Below are 18,804 nucleotides of genomic sequence, written 5' to 3'. Positions count from 1 at the left end.
ACTGGTGCCACACGGCATTCCTCAGATTCAATCATCATCAGTCAAAGGAACAATCGACTCTTAAAAATCAGTGCAAGATGTCTGTTACTCACTGGTCTGGGACACATGTCCGGAGAGGAAAGTTCTTCTCTTTCATCTTCCAAATCAGAACTTAGAAAAAAGTTATTCAGTCCATCTGGAATCTGCTTTTCTACCTGCTGGGATGGGGTACTGGATTCCTCCTTCACATCACAGAGCTCCTGGTTGCTGAGCTGGATTTTCTCATTCCTGACCTTCTTTATTTGCTGTAACTGATTGACCGTGTCTTTCACAAAATCTCTAAGTAGACTGTCTGTCAGCAAACTGACCTTTTCCAGCTGGTCTTTTGACTTTTCTTCCTCTCTCAGTGGTAGTCTAAGCTGAGCTTCTAACTGGCTCTTTTCTTTTGTCAGCAAATCCAGAAGTGGAGTTGCAGGCTTCTCCACAACTCCAGGAGAGAGATCATCTAACTTTTCAGCACATTCTTCTCCCAGTGTCTTCTGCCTCTCCAGTTTTTCAGAAAGGAAATCTGAGATGTCATCCAACTGAACAGTAGAAATCTCATCTACAACACGAGAAGTGAGAGGAGCAAGGCTGGCCTCCTCTTTTACAGCATGCTTCAGATAATCCACCACTGACTGTTCTTGGGCAAGTGATTCAGTAGCTACAGAAATCTCCTTTATGCTGCTTGCTTTAGAAGATGACTCCTCATCAACCCTTTCCTCAGCTGAGGCTTCTGAAAGAGCTGTGTCTGCAGAAGCTTTATCCTGGGAATAGTTCTCTATTGCATCTCTGCTCTGGCTTTCATCTTCTTTGCCAGGTTTGGAACTTCCTCTGTCTTTCTGCTCAGCTTTGTGTTGCTTCTCCAGTCTATCATCGAAGAATGAGTCTTCATCCTTGTTTGTGTCTAAATGCCTATCAATACTTTCCGCAATGTGAGAGATTTTTTGAGGAGGAGCAAAAATACCATGCTTTTCTTTGCAGTCAAAATATTGAATACCATCATAAGTTCCATTATTGTTCCCTTCAGGCTTATCCAACTCCACCCCAGCCCAAAATCCTTTGGCAAACTTAGTCAGACCTTTGAATCGCAATGTTCCAGGTTGGACTTTACTAACAAGTACTCTATCACCAATGTTGAAATTTGGCAAACTATCTGTTTCTTCTGTGATCGAAACAGAGGCCCACAACGGTGATTCGGCAGGGGTCTGTTCTTGCTCCACATCTCTACGTTCAGTATTTTTTATAAGCTCTGTTGGGGACTTAAGTTCTAATAACCTCTCTGAATGCATGCTGCCAGAGAGAGAGAAAGACCTGTCACTGAGGTATTCACTGATTTCGCCATCGCTGCCAAGGCTGGTGGATCTACTTCTGCTGGTTTGTGTGTGCTGTGAGCGCTCTGTCAGTGATTGAGCATCCCCGTTAGGAGAAAGAAGAGATGCTTCAAAGTCATCTTTGTAATGTTCCCCAGGAAGTATTTCTTCAACTGATGCTTGTTTTCTGGAGGAGGATCCTTCAAAGTCTTCAAGGTATGATGGCTCTTTTTGTCTAAAGAGTTGTTCTGAAAGCAGATAACCTCCTTCCTCTACTGATTTGCTCAGTTTGTGAGAAGACTCCTCTGCACTTGGGCCAGTTACAGCATCTTTATCTGCCAGGCTCTGTTCTAAGATTTCTTCCGTGCCATGAAGACTTTCCACAGCCAAACCGAAGAGTTCCTTCTGAGAGTGTTCGTCTTCAGAAGAGAGGACTTTCTTTGCAAGGATGTCCAGTGAGCTCTCCTGTTCTTTATCTAACATCAACAAGACATCAGAACTCTCCAAGGGCTTAACATGAGAACTTTCAAGCTCATATTCCTCTGACTTTATGTATTCCAAGTCTTCCTGTATCTTGGATTTATGACTGAAGACAGCCTCATTGTTGGATGCATTTACCACATTGTTCATCGACCCATGGGATATTCTGCTAATGTCTTTCACGTCTTTGAGAAGAGAGGATGAGGATACATTATCTAAGGAATCACCAGATCCTGCTCTGGAACTCCTTGGTGACATTAAAAGCGAGGAAGATGTTCCAGAAGGTTCTTCTGCATGAACATCTGTCACAGCTACCTTCTTGGTGTGCACAGACACAGATCTCTCCGTTCTTGATGACACAGCATCTTGAAGGAAAATAAAAAGTGAATTACAGCAGATCATATAGGCCTGCATTGGTTTATTGAAAACTGCAACCATGGGCAACAAAATTAACATCAAGGTTTCTATGTTAAAAGAAGATACAAACTGGTCCCTCGGAAACATGTATTTCTAGCTGTCCTATGAACATGGGCAACATTCAGTTCCAAGGTTCTAACGCTTTCTTTTCAATTCTGTTCCTTGCACCAGTATTTCATAATGCCATGTAATACTGAGCCCGAGGTAAGGGCTCAGTTATTTGTTTGCAAGCTGCAGATATAACCAAGATTAGAATGGTAGATAATGATTAGCAGCAAAACGCTGGAAAGTATCTCAAAAAACCCCCTATTCCTAAATTCTTCATTATTTTTGGTTTCCTTACTTTCCTCAAGTGATAAACAAAAAGAAAACCAAAGAAAGGAATTACTGTCACGTAATTATGGTTTCACACAAATCGCCGCAAGAATAAGACTAAATACTGAATATACAGGAAACAGCAAAAGCAGAAGTCTACTAAATAAAAACAGGAAAAATATAGCTTGATCATTATGGTTTTATGAAGACTGCATGCTCTCTTAAAACCTCTTCTTGAATCGAGAAGGAAAAAATTGAAGATGTTTAAAACAGTCAAGTCTTCAAGCTCTTCATCTGTAGTACAGATTCCTCCAGTTACATACCTGCATGCTCTGAAATGGATTCCAAAGATGCTCTGGATCGCTCTGATTCAGCCAGTGATTTCCAGTTTTTAGCTGTCTCAGGCCTAAATTTGAAAAATCAAATTGCATAAATCATGGTTACACCAGAGTGTGTTGTTTTGTTGTCGTGTTGTGGGGTTTTTTTAATAGATAAAAATGGAAATACAACCATCTATAATTATAATACCACACCAATGATAACATAAACAGTTTGCTTTGTCAACATACTGTGACCTTAGAAAATAGGAAAGGCGACAGAGAGGAGAGATTGGTGAGTCCTGGAAAGTAATTTTTTAAAAAGATTAATCAAACTTTAGCATTTTTTGCAGCCAAAAAAAAAAAAGAATTTTTTTTTTTTAACTTGAATGCACTAAAACTGCACCATCTGCTGGAGAAAATGAAACACTTGAAAATACAGCAAGAACTGCAGAAATCAGTTGAATTCTCTACCTTTTAAAACTCAAGATCTAAACCAGATTTAAGTTGCAAAAATGAATGGTTTGCCTCACACAATGCAGCAGCCATAACGAGTGACCAAAAGGAGTAAAAATTCCTTCAGGTCTGTAATCCATTCAACCGTTTGCCACAATTCTTGCACAACTGAAAATTATTGTTCGGAAAGAACTTGAAAACAGGACCTGAAAGGCTGGGCAGTACAGAAGTGAGATGCATGCAATTACAGGAACAGTACATCTTATCTGGTTTGGGTCTGATGAGACCAGCAAAGAGGTTCAACAGGATACTGCCACTGTCCAGTACTTTGAGGAAGAGCAGTTATCAGCTCTCCTTGTGCTCATGGTTTCTGCTAAAACAGCATTTGCCACAGTTTCAGAATAATCTCAGAGAGAAGAAGAAATCCAGTTACCTATGAAGTGGTGGTGCCTTAATCTTAGGCTTTTCAGCAGCAGCTGAAGATGGAGTTTTAATCTGAGGTTTGGCTGTGGGTGATGCCTCCAGGTCTTGACTCAGTTCTGCTTCAGTCTTCTTGATAAACTCATCATACGACTGCATATGGAAAACAGGGCTGTTAGGCTACTAAACCATAACTACAATTCAGCAATCAAAACCTAATAAATTAATTTAAAAGGATGCACTTGGTTTCTCTGTAAGGTAATCTATTTAACTTCCTAAAGCTCTATAGTTGTGAATCCTAGAAATTTTAAACTTCACTTTCAAAACCAAATACTCTTTAACCCAAGCTAGGATACTAGTGTGAATAAACACACATAAGCCCCCTGAACACTGCTAGTAAGCTATTAAAGACACACACTTTAAAAGGGAATGGCATTTCTGCCTCAGGGCAATGGTTCATTATTGAAAACAGTTAAATAGCCAGAAGACAGTCACACTTGTATCACAATAACGCACATTTCACAGCTGTTGATACAATATGCTGCCAACAACATCCATACTATAATGATTTATCCAAGGCCAACAATCTTTTACGTTGCCCTTCTTCCCACTGTTCCTAACCTCCAGTTGTTTGATCAAACTGGCTTCCTGAGCCTTCAGTCTCTCCTTTTGTCTCTTTTTCTGTTCCTTTTTCAGCTGGTAAACCACAGACTTCCTTTTCCGTAGTTCATCCTTCAGGGCCCTAATCCGTCCTTCAATGTCACTTTGATCAGACGTGGTTTCTGAAAAAGTTTAGTTTTAGTCTTTGTAAGCTTGCACCTCACAAAACAGTTCTATGCAAAGCAGTGAACAATCATTTAGTAAATACAAAATATGGTTCAAGCAAAATATCAAAGAATTTAATGTCAACATGCTAATCTTAACATAAGATTAAAGGGGGATCTCAGATTCACAACACTACTATCTAATACGAGAAAGTGTGGCATTTAATTTTGAAGAGAAAGGCTCTGATACATACAGCAACTTGTTACCAAACTTGTTCACGTCAACCGCCCATCTTTATGCTGCTACCTCATCAACTGCTTATCATGTCAGCTGTTGCAGAAATTATTTCTTCTCACATATTTAAAAATATGACAACTCAGAGATGCATACCAAAAATATATCTGAAATATGTTTACAATCACAATATACAGTTTCAAGCTACAAAGTACACTTCATTGATGACAATTTCACTTGCAACAGTGGACTCCAAAAGCAGTTTAGATTTCTGGCCCACTTAGATTTCCTGTCACCTAGACTAAATACATCAATGAAATGGAGAGCTGACTGGTCAAGAGTTGGAAGGAAAGTAAATTCGAACAACACGGAGATTTTCACTGTTGTCAGGCCTAAGGATGACAATTTATTCAGGGTTAATGGGGGTAGTGTTGAGCTTAGAGACACAGTAAACTACTCAATAATAGCTTATACAAAGTTACTTGGCATATCTTTGCTTCAAGTTCAATTTTACAGACCTTCCTATAATGCCATTAATGACTGTAGCTGTTTTCCACCGGAACAATTTTTTTCTTAATCATTATCCTTAGTAATTTTAATAAGATCTCCTCCATTCCTCTGCATCCCCCCTGCAATCTGGCCTTCCAGTCCTTCTATGTTCTACCTCTTCTCTTGGGACACTGTGCCCAGCCACTTAGATCTGTTCTCTGCATAATAACCCCATTCTACCAGTAACTCTGCTGTAATTCTCTGCTGTCACTCTGCAGTAATTCTACTTTCATTATTTCTGCTGTAACAACCTCTTAGTCTCTCGGACTTTATAGAGAGACTGCCTTAATGTGTCATTATTTATTCTATTCCACCCACATGATTACATCCACTTGTTTCTTGTTTTAAATCTATATCAACATAGTGCAAAACAAGATCCTTGTCCCAGATTGGTGCTACCACAATTAAGTATAAAAACTGGAACTCCTCCCTGTGGCTGATGTCCTTCTTCTATAGCAGCAGCTGCAGCTCTTAAGAGAAGGATCTTGGCTGGTTTGCTTTTCTAATGCTCAATATTACCTATAATGTTTTCTGCACCAAAAGGCTTGGATGCCCATAAATGCCAGTTGCTTTACTGAACATCCTAGAAAGTCAGTCACCAGTATTAATTTGGTCAGCTAGCAGGAACAGCAGGACATTTTGCTAATCGATCTCATTTCTCAAGACAACAAACCACCATAATGAAAGATTTAATCATCAACAGCCACCAGTAAATACAATCAAACTACTGTATTCTTTTTCCATTAACAACTGTTGTTAACCATTTAGAGAATTCAAAAAAAAAAAAAAAAAAAAGAATGGAATCACACTTGCTAATCAGGAGTACTTTAGGATGCCACTGTAATTAACAACTCCTCCTGAATAGTGAGTGACCACTATGTAATTATAGCTTTTCTTGATCAACTCATAAGGGGAAGATCTGCACATGCTTTCATCTTTGACGATCTTGTCTACGCATGTATCGGACTGACATAGCAATGACTTCATTACTACTCAGCAGCTTGGAAGATTTGTCTCTTTACAATGGAATGATTTATTGTGAAACCAGCACCATCCTGATCGCCTTCCCACCTCGTATACCTTTCTTCAGCAGTTGAAATCAAAGATTGCAAATACTTTCTTTTAAAAAAAAGCTTATTTTCACAATCACTGTTGCCTGCTTTACTTTTCATAATGGCTTCCTTATGTGATTTCCCAGGCAGAACTTGAAAATAACTTCAAGTTGCTGAATGCTTCACTGTGTTGCAAACTGTCCTCCAGACAGAATCCCAATAGAAATTACTCAGCGCACATATCTGGATGTTACGTATTCATTTCTCTATCCAGCAGGAGAACAGCTGCCTCAAAATTACTGTTCCTATTGCACTTACATACATATTAACAAAAAAACCCCCAATCCAACATAAAAGATTATGCTTGCTACATCAAGCGCCACAAAGACTGGATATGTATGCACACGACTAAGTTATCCGTCAATCACAAACAATAGTCAGTACATTAATAGAACCACCTAATTCTTTTTCCACTGAAGACTTACTGATCATTTAGGGAATTAAAAACCAAACAAACCCCCAAGCAGAAAAATGCTATCTCATTTGCTAATAAGTATTTTATGATGCTCTATCAACTGCACTGTGGAACACAGGATGTTTTAGAGACTAAAAGCACAGAAAGTTTCAAAACAGACTTCACAGCCTAACAGAGCTGATGCTGGTGACCCACTGAATAGTGGTGGCTCTGGAACTCCTGCAATCCACAGGACTAACAGACTGTGAGAGCACACCAGGGAAAGGACCGCTCTCGTACCAGTTCACTTCTAATGTTCTCTCCCTCAGCATTTACTGGTAGCCAGTTTGGATACTGGATGTAAGAGTATAAAGAGTCTGTATAGTAGATCTTGTATTTTATAGCTCAAAATGCAATCTTAGGCCCTATTTTACTGTACACAGTTTAAACCCTCCTCTAAAAATAAAAACATACATCCTGAAGCACCCATGCACTCTGCAGATGCCAGTGCAGGTCCAACAGGCTCACTCATACTGCCGTGGTAACAGAGCTACGCTGCTTCTGGAGCCAGACTGCATTCAGAAGGAGGACACTCATGTTCATAGGATGCTGAACCATATTTTGCTTTCTTACAAAATGAAGGGTGGAGAAATGTCACCTGTTAAAGGCACAGCTAACCTTGATATTTTTAAATTCTAGGACCACCTTAACTGTCGACTCTTATCTTCTTCATACCTGTTTGCAGGAACCTGTGTTGCTTTCTAAAAGAAGAGATTATATGTAGACCTTCTTACATTAAGACCTTCTTAAGCGGAAGTGACCAAATTATATCATGGGAAAATACTCCCACGCAACTTGAAACCTTGACAATTTCCAGGAATTTCTGTCTGCCTCCCCACATCAACGTCTGCATTTCAAGTTTACTTATTAAAATGAAAAGCTTTGAAAAGGCAATTTCAACCCAAGCAGATATTACACTTACCAGACTGTGTCATAGACAAAGATTCATCAGACCAGTTGTGAGATATCTGATGAGACTTCACAGGTGAACGCAGCTGTCCTCCAGTTCTATGGCTGCCTTTGCTGGAATCTTGCTTTGATACAGATATGCTGCTTTTGGGAGGAGACTTCGGGAGAGGAAAAGGACAAATAAGTAATTGCTTGTAAGCTCAGTTTGAAAGTAGGAGATCATTGTCATCAGGAGCTAGTTGCAAGGAAAGAACAGCATGACTTGAGAACTTTGCATAAGCAGTGGTACCTCTCCAGCTGTCTTAAGAAGAATTTAATCTTAGCTTGCTAGACGATAAAACAAAAATACGAAGAGCAGCAATAACTGACTGCTTACTTTGAGCTTAGATTTCACTAAACCTGCTTAGACTGTTCTATTACCACTTAAGTGAACTGACATGGCTCTGACTCACAGGTGTTCAATACAGTTTATGTAATCGTATTTGGTAATAACGATGGCAATAAGATCCCATACTAAACATATGAACCTTTCACACGCTTTGAACATAACCTCTAGCACATATTAGACATTTTACCTCACTATCTTCTCAGCAAACTTTCCAAGAAAGTATTTGTAATAAGTCTGGATGAGCTGTTCTTTTACCCCACAGACACTGCCTTTTCTGTCTCATTGAGCACAGGGCAAAGTTATCAGGATGAAACTTATAAAAATTATCAACCAAGTGGAAATAATAGTTAGAACAGAACAAGGCAGAATTAGCTCGCAAGCAGACATAATCTGAAACCCAAAAGATGGTGCATGAGACTACAGCTCTACTTCTTCATCCTATAGCTATACTTTGGGATACATTACTGCAACTGAAGCAAAGCAGAAAAACAGAACATAGTTTCCACAGCCTCAAAGAATTTATACAATGGTAACAAGCTAGCCTACAGCTAATTCACACTGGTAAACTAGGTCAGTGTTCCACCACTTAATATTGCATACCTACGTGACATACGCAAAATGTTTTGAAGATTACCCACAAGTTTAAAAATATCTCAACTCTGTGCTGAAGCTATTTTTCCTCGAGACTTCAAAGAACATACCTGATCACAATGTTTACTCACAGCAACGTAAAATGGTATTGCAGACGCAAAAACTAGTTTAATCTCTGCTTTGATAACTGGGACAGCTATACTTACTACTACTACTCCTCTGATAGCCTTTTACAAGTGTAAGAGTAGATACAGCATAAAAAGCTCACTCACAAGTTTGCCAGGTGAGGTAGAGGACTTGAACTCTTCAGAATAAACCATTTCTTCATTAGTTGTACTCTGATCTGGGCTTTCTGGTTGTCCATGGCCCATAGTCTCTGATGGGACAGATTCAGCAGCTAGACTGCCTAGATCTTCTGGGATAGAGCTTTCGCTGTTCAGATGAGAGCAAGAAGGCAATGGAGACTCTTCTTCACTAGCCGTTTCTGAGATTCAATCGTGAGAGAAAAAACAAAGCAGCTAACAACTTGCAGTGACTTACATGCCTTCAGAGATACTGCTGCCTGCATATGAAAAGTAGTAATTGCTCCCGATACATGTCAAATTGATAAGTTTTATTTCACTCACCTAGACGCCGAGGGTGAAATATTTAGCAAGAACAAGCATGTTTACCAGAGAACCATGATTTAAGACTACCAAACGTTCTTAGTGATTACTGAATGCCTAAAATAAAGAGGTTTTCAGAATATTCTAACATTTTCCAGACAACATGCTCCAAAAAGATTATTAGGGAAACCTGTCCTTCCAGTTGACCATACCCCAGCAAGAGTCACTATTAGTCTGAAGAAGTCATGGAGGAGCATATAATCCGCAAGCCAGATCTTGAATTTAGAATTGATTGCTTCCTTTACAGTAGTTGCAGAACACATTTTAATGTTATGATTTCATCATGAGTCTCAACTGGCAACAAGTAAAATAATAAGTTGGGTTTTCAATATTCCTGTTTACTAAATTCCGCAGGAGTCACAGCATTACTGAGGCAGCCATGGAGAACTATTCGATATTTGAGCAACAGCTGGGGAAAGGAACTTCTCCTTCTGAAGAAGGGCTGTGCTCCAACGCTTACTGGTAGATACAATTAATAGAAAGCAAGTGTATATTCTCCTCTGTTGATGAGAATTCAGCATCCGTGCTGAATTTTTTGTTCATTGGAACTTACTGACTCATACTCATGCCATCTTTAAAATGTCTTACGTTGCCTAAAATCCATGACTGTTTTCAGTAACAAGCGTAATAGGGCATAATTCTGAATTGCCTTTGCACATTCAAAGGACGTGCTGCCTGCTTTCAGCAAAGTGGGAAAAAAAGGAAAAATTATTATTTCTAGAACAATCCCTGAAGTTTCATTATTTTCTCCCACTGCAATCCACTTCTGTGTGCTTCACGCAGAAAGTACGGTCCACTTAAGACAGAACAGTAAAGCTGTAGCTCCCGACATCTGGGAACTTATTTTTCCTCACAGTAGCATCATTTATACTAATTACATCCTATCACGCTTTAGCACAGTTGCAGATATTAAACAGTTATACTGCATTAACAACAGAGGGAAGAAAAAAATGCTTTCATTTTTTTGAAAAGGCAGGCAAGGGGAAAACAGCCCCTAGTAAGAGCCATCCTCACCAACAGTAATAAGACTAACAGGATAGACACTCAGACAGCACTGCAGGGGAAAATGGGTTTCATGGAGTAAGTCTGGAAGACGATCAGCAAAAGATCATGCAGTATTTCTGTTTTGAAAGACAGAAATACAATTTAAATTGTACATAGAAACATCCGATGGGCCTATACTGCACTGTTCACTTAAGATACACAGCAAAGGAGGAGTACACATCTCACTAAAGCGTAAAATAGAGCTAAAAGAACAAGGCAACAGAAGGCAGTAAAGAGTGCAGAAATTGAGATTCTAAGAGTGTCCAGAGAAGAACAACCACCACCAAAACATCAAAAAAGGAAGAAAGTGCAAACCTAAGCAACCGTTATGTCCAATTATGCTTTACTCTTGTAATTTGCATCACTTTTCCCCCACTTCCTATTACCTTTGGGCTCAGTTCTCTGATCCCCCAGCTCTTTCTTGGCTATTTTGGTTTTCAGCAGCTCTTTGTCCCAGGCAGCTAGAGCCTGCTTTTCTATCCGCCGTATTTCTGCTTCCTCCGCATCCAGGCGACGTTTCCACTCCAACAATTCTTCAGCATGTTGTCGACGCTGCATCAGCTTCTGTTCTCGCTTAGTTAGGAACCTGGCAGACAGAGCAGAAGACAATGGGAAAACAGCCAACCACACACAAAGGTCCCAATACCCAGATGCTCTGTTGCCACAATTCCCAGATTTATAGCTGTTCAAATTGTTTTCTAGGATAATATCCACACTAACTACTATCTCCTAGACTTCTGATGTGCTGCTGAAAAAAAAAAAAGTAGACACGAAGGTTTTTTTCTTTGCAGTAAATAAAGTCTAAAACATACTGTAAACACACTGGTTACATTTTAAAGATCTTCAAAGTCATTAAAAATGCTACTAGCTATTCACTAAAATGAACAGGGTAAGTTCCCCATTTCGGGACATGAAAAGTACCTGTGGTATTGAACTGGAACCCTCAAGAAAGCAGTGACTGTTTGAAAAATGAACCTTTCTTTTTGCTAATACCAATGACAGAAAAATTGTAACCCCAATTGCCCCACAGTTCTTTCCAAATACATAATTACAAGAGAAGGTGATTCTGTATTAATAGTTCTCCTGAATTACTGGAACTTTTATCCTTCTCTCTTTAAGCATCATCTCTATGGATTGCCACATGTGGAATGTTAATTGTGAGCTGACAGCATCAAGAGAGTAAGGATGCAGGACTGTTTTTTCCCAGCTACTAACATATCTGGCTGCCACTTTAAGAGTAGATAAAAAGTAAAGCTCATGCTGAAAATTAGCAGATATTTTCTTTCTGACGAAGATTTCTTAGTGATCCACAAAGCTTCAGAAACGAAGAAATTCTTATAGAACTTTGTAGGCATGAATAGGTTTGTGTGCATATACTAGTTCTCTTTGCCAGCTCTTGAACAATAGTATCTCTGGTCTTACTTCTGAACGTTGAAGTAAGCAAGACCACAGCATTTAACCTTTAAGACAGTGAATGGAAGCAAGTCCAACATCAATTGCACACACTTCCTCCGACATCCCAAGTCTAGAGAAGAGTGTATGTCAATCCATTCATCTCCTACATTGAAACTGAGCGATGAAAGACATCACAGAATCACTGTAGAAAATACAGTTTGCCAGCTAGAGTGAGAATTTGTCATTGGTACAGAAGGTGTGGTGCCTAAAAAGACAGTCTTCAAAGACTTGTGATATTTTGCTTTGCAAATGCCTTCATAATTTGTAATTTTCAAGCCATTCCAAACACTTAGCATCAAAGTTTTAAGCTGCAAAAAAGATAATAATGTCATTTGTGCTTTTTAATGTCCCATGTTTCAAAAAACCCTTTTATTTACAGAGACTGGAATGATCAACTGCAGGTGTCGCCTGCTACGGGACATTTCTTATTTGCTCACTTAGCGTTCATTCTGTTCCCTGGAAAAGTGAGCTGGCAGTTGAACAAAAAGGTTAAGATTCAGGTAAGTCCTCCTCTAAGACAGATTCGGGTAAGGTGGACAAGTTATGATGTGAAGATAAAAGTTTCAGAAGCCAGTGAGACATGCCCACAATCTTCTTTCCTATGGTCAAAACAAGAGCAGGTGAAAAACAGAAGCCCCTCAGAGTGTCTGGAGCACTTGCCACCTTCAAGCTGACAGATTCCATGATTTTCTGTATTACTTTATCACTTTCTATAGACAAACATCAAACATCATCTACTCTTAGGTAAACCCAACAGATTAACATCATTAAGAAACGAGACTACCAACAGCAATTGCATTACAAACATGACATGGAGAGTCATGCTTACGTTGTGTCTTTCACCAGAACTATCAGATTTATCAGCTCTTACTTTCAGATACACATCAGTTCCAATTAGTCTAGCAGATCATGTATTTGGAACTCATTATGGAGGTCATTATTACAATGATCTCAATGCAAAAGGCAACTTTTCCTTCTTCCTTCACCCGCTGTTTGATTTCATCAGTACGTCTGGATCTTCATAGTTTACTGGATCTTGAGGGAGGAAAGTCCAGTTGAAATAATATGCAAGAGAAAGGCTGAAATAAATGGATTCAGAAGAACAGAATTCCTTAAAAGCAGATGTCAAATGAATTAACCCAGAAGACCAGACAGGAGAATTAACTAAATGACCATGAAATTAATTGCCGCACAAAGACTACTTAATAAGAAGGATAAGTCAAAAGAAGTGATGGGAGAGAAAGAGGGTTCCTATATTCAACCTATAGGAAGAAGATTAAAGCAGCATGGCTAAAGATGCGGACCCTTTTATAACTCTGGGGTTTAAAAGGTCAGAGCCACAAGGTAGCATACACACTGCCTTAATATTTACTACAGTCTAGAGGGTTCCAGTTGCAACACCAAGGGTACACATTTATCCTCAAAAGCAGGGGCATCTTGACAGAAAAAAAAAAAAAAAGAAGCAAAATCGCATCTGGCATCTACAAAGCTGGAAATCTAGGGGAGCAAAGAGGAAGCAGCAGCACTCAGACTACACCAGCATGATTTCAAAGACTATTTCTCTGGTGCTAACATCCCACATTTTATCCATGGATTCCAAATATTAACCTGGAAGCATTAACTTGCTGCTCTAGCCCATACTTGTACATTTATATCCAAGGTAGTCTGACTTTAAGCCCAGTTTCAGCAGCTATTCTGAAGTAGTGACCAGACAGTGGGAGCAAAGTGAACTATCTGTCTGCTACTCAGAACACACTAGGAATAAGAGATTAGAATCATAGAATGGTTTGGGTTGGAAGGGACCTCAAAGCCCATCTAGTTCCAACCCCCTGCCATGGGCAGGGACACCCTCCACCAGCCCAGGTTGCCCAAAGCCCCATCCAACCTGGCCTTGAACACTGCCAGGGAGCCAGGGGCAGCCACGGCTTCTCGGGGCAACTTGTGCCAGGGCCTCACCACCCTCACAGGGAAGGATTTCTTCCTAATATCTAATCTAAATCTATCCTCTCTCAGACTAAAACCATTACCTCTCGTCCTATCACTACAGGCTCTGGAAAAAAGTCTCTCTCCATTTTTATTATTAGCCCACTTTATATATAGAGAAGCCACAACAAGGTCTCCCCAGAGCCTTCTCTTCTCCAGGCTGAACAACCCCAACTCTCTCAGCCTATCTTCAGAGGAGAGGTGCTCCAGCCCTCTGACCGTCTTCATGGCCTCCTCTGGACCCACTCCAACAGCTCCACATCTTTCTCGTACTGGAGACCCCAGAGCTGGACACAGTACTCCAGGTGGGGTCTCACCAGAGTGGAGCAGAGGGAGAGAATCACCTCCCTCGACCTGCTGGTCATGCTGCTTTTTATGCAGCCAGCTCATATTCAATTTTTTGTTCACCAGCATCCCCAAGTCCTTCTCTGCAGGGCTACTCTCAATCCATTCCTATCTCAGTCTATATTGATACTGGGGATTACCCTTGTTGACCTTCATGAAGCTCACACTAGCCCAACTCCTCAAGCCTGTCAAGGTCCCGGTGGATGGCATCCCTTCCCTCTAGTGAATCAACTGCACCACTCAGCTTGGTGTCATCCACAAACCAGCTGAGGGTGCACTCGATCCCACTGTCTATGTCATCAATAGAGATCTGGACACAGTGAGGAAAGTGTCAAAAACGTTCAGTGATGAAGAACCTCTCGACTTTCTAGGACTGAACAGAGCATGCTCTATCAAAGAGTCTATCACTTGAGAAAGATACAGTTACCTGACCAATTGGTTGTAGATATACAGCTGGAATTTGGGGTGGAGGTTGGGAAAACAGACACTGAGAGAGGCCCAGTGGTGAGACGTAAAGACAGAGAAGAAGTAGTGAACAGGAGAGCAGTGTCTACAAAATAAGGAGCAAGAGTTTAAAACTAAGATAGCAAAAAAGGCAGAAAGAACGAGAAAAGGATAGCATCTAGCAAAGAATTTTAAAATTAATTGCATTTAACATTGTATAGTTATTACCCAACATCTGAAGCAGAAAAACTATACACTGTTATGCAGAAGGTAACAGAACGCATACACTTAGAACACTTCATCTGCTGTTAATTAAAGGCAATCTACTTTCACACTGCTATATTTTTCTTTAAATTTTGGAATTTTTATTACTTTGATGCAGACTTCCATATGCACCAGTTAGAATATCTCAACCTGATCTTTTTTTACAACTCCTGCTATTCTAACTGTCAACAGAGTGTACTATTAGCATTAAATAGCATGCTAGTTTTGTGAGATGAACAACTTTGGTAGTCTGAAACTTTAAACACATTTTCATTCACCTGGCGAAACCTCAGTAAAATTACATCTCTAAAGGTAAGCACCAGTGAAAGGGGAAAAAAAAAAGAGATTAAATAATGTATTTTTAAAATGAGCAATTCCAGGAAGAGTCTGAGATATACCTGTAATTCAATTTCTAGCTGGTATTTTGGTTTTTTGCAAGAAAGTGCAGACTTGGTCTCGGAATACTCACGTATTGCCTCTTTCATTTGAAGTACTAACTGTAGAAAGATAATGCCTATTGTTTTTAAAAAAAATCTACATAAACTTCCAGCTGTGCTTAAAATGGTATTTCCTAATGAATTACCATTTTAAGCTAATTCCTACTGAATTATCATATTTATAGAAAAATACCATGCTCCATATAGCTCTATCAACTACAATGCAAGCTAAGAAGCATATTAAGGAAAAGCAAAAGAAAATGAGCATTTAATCAGTTCTTCTATTGCAAAGATTATCATTAAAGTTGCATATACAAGGAAAGCAAGGGGAAAATGGTTAATTCTCTTTGACAGAGCATGCTCCTGTTCACATGCAGACTACACAGACTCATCAATTAAAATTAAAACAGAACCGTTCTTTCATTCCCCTTTTAGCAGAAGAGAAACATTAAAGCTGCCTCATAAGTAAGGAAGCCAAAGCTTCAGCTTCTCTCCTTTTGCCGTACCTCACAACCTGATTGATTCCCTTCAAATGGCAGCTTCTACCTTTACACCCCAAACCAAACGTCTTACTCTATTATGTTTATTATTATTTTTATGTGTTTTACAAATAAGGACATTAAAAAAAAGATACCAAGTCGGCACTGTTTTTCAATCAATAAGCACTGCTATCACTATCAAAATACCTGCAAAAGGTGTGCAGCATTATACAATTAGGAAGACTGAATTCTAGAGAATCATTTATGTTTACACAAAACACTACTTCCTTTGAACATATATAGCAATCCAAGACAAAACCATAAAACCAAAAATACATTACATCACACACCATTTCCACTTGTTCCACCTAAAAGCAATTGTTTGAGCTCAAATCCTGCTATCCACCTTTTGAAAATTATTCTCCAGGTGAGCAATACTTTGGACTGATGATTAAGATATCTTTAAGGGTAGAACTTACTTTGTATCTACTACTTGTATTACTATCCCTTGTAATAGTAAGGACAATTATTTATTAATACTTAATTCTTTCCACAATTGCTTAGAAATGAAGGCACTTTGAAAAAAAAATAAGATTTCAAAAACAATATTGACAAAACCACTACATGATGCAAAGTGGCAAAGGAAGTCTTGAATGCAGAAGTGCATTTGTTATCTCTTACAGTATTAATACTGTATCTCAAAATTCATAAGCTGTAACTTGGTTTTGTATCACCATTTGAAATTTTGTATGTTGAATCTCAAGTGGAAAAAAATAAGATAAAGACCTTTTTAACAAAAAAAAAAAATAGGATCAGAAGAAAAATCCTGTTTTGAAACCCTGGAAGTCAACGTGGCCTACAGAGCACACCCTTTTCAAGTGCCCATCTTAAGCCATTTACCAACTTCAAAACATACTTGGAGAAAGAGTTTGCTGCTATACTGATGGGGTGGTTTTCACATGACTTGGAATGCCAAGAGTTTAGTTTTGGAAATATGACACTTCAGAAACTGGAAATCATTTGTGGTTTTGGCTGTTGAGTTTACCAGATCCTACCAGAAGAGTCTGAATAAAATAGCTATCAATTCAGGCTAGAACACAAAGACCATCTAACTAGAACATGTTGGGGTTTTTTCCTACTTACACCAAATCCTCACTTACTACTACTGTTTTTTATCTCCAGCACATACAAATCGATTCAAGTGTGGGAAACATGCCTCTCACGTGATTACAAGCAAAGAGGGTGCACCGATGTGCTTTTACCGACTCTATCATTAAAACCAAATCTTCTACAATAAAACGTTGACTACTTGGTCTGCCAACTAACAATGTTTGAATCTCAGTATTCACGCAAGAATCGTAGCTTTTAAAGCATTATATTCAAAGATTAATATAGTTCTATTAAGGCTTCCAACTGGCTGTTTTTCAGGCAACTCAGATCAAAGTGTATGTGATATCAATACCTCTGAAATTTTTCTGATGGCCATTTTTACTGCAGACAGTGGCCAAACCAATTTGTTCTATTAAAATAGTAAACTTTTGTATAAGAAAAAAAATAAAATTAGTTACTTTTCATCCATTCTGCTGCGCATTTTTTTAAGTTTCTGCATAATGCTACTAGTCTCACTGCTGGAGATTGAGATTGGGGAAGGGCTGCGTGTTTCTGCATCAGTTGGGAGTGGGCTATAACCATTGCTCTGCTTGATGTCATCCTCGCTGTGAAGTTCCTGCAATTAAGTGTTAAAAAAAAAAAGCAACATTCAAAGTAAGAAAAGTTATTCTACAATCTTTTAAAAAAATTGTGTTAGCTTATCTTACTTCTCCCCAGATTACATCAAATACTACTTCAGATAAGTCAGTCCACCTACAGATTTAACTTGATTTTCCGACTTAATTTTTATTTAACACAAATTTTTTAGGCCACCTTTTTTCTCCATAATTTAAGTTCTCCTTGAACGGTATCTAGAGCAAAAAACCCACCAGAACTCAGCCACCCAAACAGGGAACCAATCCTTTCTATATTACTATTATTAAACTCGTGTCTCCTCAAAATTTTGTAAGGAGGCAGGCAGTTATCAAAATCCCATCTCGCTATCTCATGAAGCAGATGCAAGAAACTTAGTGTAATGACACTAACACACACACAAAGCAGCAAGTTTTGGGTTTAGCGCTTACATTTAGTTCTCTGGGGTCTGACAAATAATCAAACAAAAATCAGAGCCTGAGAGATCTAAGCATCAAAAACCTGATATTCCCAAAGTCATTAGTTAAGCTTGAGAATTAACAAACACCATCTACTGCCCAGTTAAACCAAAACATTTTATAACTTCTCAAAATGCATTTCCTTAAACAATGCTTTAAAGAAATTAAACATAAAATTACTGAGATAAAGAGGATGAGACCATTTGAGGCAAACAAAACTTCAAAGTGATGTGTCCAATCTAGCAGCTTTCCATTCCTATAAACACTGAAGCGAGATACCAGCTGCACGGCCGAAGGGGGAAGACTCCAGCTCTGTACTGAACACTTACCAGCTTGTTTTCTCCTGCAGACTTTAGTTTTTCCTGCAGTTTCATTGTAGTCTGACGGATTCGTTCTATTTCCGCCTGCTGTTTAAGGATCAGCTGTCTCTCCTTCCGAGCAGCCTTGTTAGCCTCTTGAAGCCGCTTAATTTCTGCCTTTTAGGTATAAAAGATTAAGCATAAGAATTGTCACAGATAGCTCTCAAGAACACACTCTCTGCATGCTATGGGGTTAAAATGACTGAAATTACACGATGAAGTAACTAGCCTGAACTTCAGCAGCAAAGCACAGAAGAACATTAACATACCTAAGTCTCAACCAGTGAGATTATCGATACAGAACGACCCTTTTAAACAATGTTAAATACTACTGAAATGCAAATAAAACTTACTGGTAAGAAATACTGCTAGGTTTCTATCCAAATGCCT

At 39.0% G+C, this 18,804-nt stretch overlaps 1 protein-coding gene across 12 annotated transcripts in view; it reads right to left on the bottom strand.

Moving 5' to 3' along the window:
• Window positions 1-18,804, bottom strand: part of CEP350 (centrosomal protein 350) — a 77,430-nt gene that overhangs the window by 13,827 nt on the left and 44,799 nt on the right. For 10 of the 12 annotated variants that reach the window (XM_054834452.1, XM_054834451.1, XM_054834456.1 and 7 more), the window contains 10 exons: window positions 18,385-18,531; window positions 17,423-17,580; window positions 14,658-14,780; window positions 10,834-11,033; window positions 9,011-9,222; window positions 7,773-7,917; window positions 4,358-4,518; window positions 3,750-3,889; window positions 2,867-2,949; window positions 93-2,176 (listed from right to left, as the gene is read on the bottom strand). In XM_054834452.1, coding sequence (XP_054690427.1) covers window positions 93-2,176; window positions 2,867-2,949; window positions 3,750-3,889; window positions 4,358-4,518; window positions 7,773-7,917; window positions 9,011-9,222; window positions 10,834-11,033; window positions 14,658-14,780; window positions 17,423-17,580; window positions 18,385-18,531 — 3,453 coding nt within the window. The remainder of the gene's footprint in view (window positions 1-92; window positions 2,177-2,866; window positions 2,950-3,749; window positions 3,890-4,357; window positions 4,519-7,772; window positions 7,918-9,010; window positions 9,223-10,833; window positions 11,034-14,657; window positions 14,781-17,422; window positions 17,581-18,384; window positions 18,532-18,804) is intronic. The other 2 variants (XM_054834462.1, XM_054834463.1) reach the window with 1 other exon arrangement.

Source organism: Grus americana, chromosome 8, assembly GCF_028858705.1.
Source record: "Grus americana isolate bGruAme1 chromosome 8, bGruAme1.mat, whole genome shotgun sequence".
Classification (NCBI taxonomy): domain Eukaryota; kingdom Metazoa; phylum Chordata; class Aves; order Gruiformes; family Gruidae; genus Grus; species Grus americana.
This window is presented reverse-complemented; position numbering and strand designations above follow the sequence as displayed.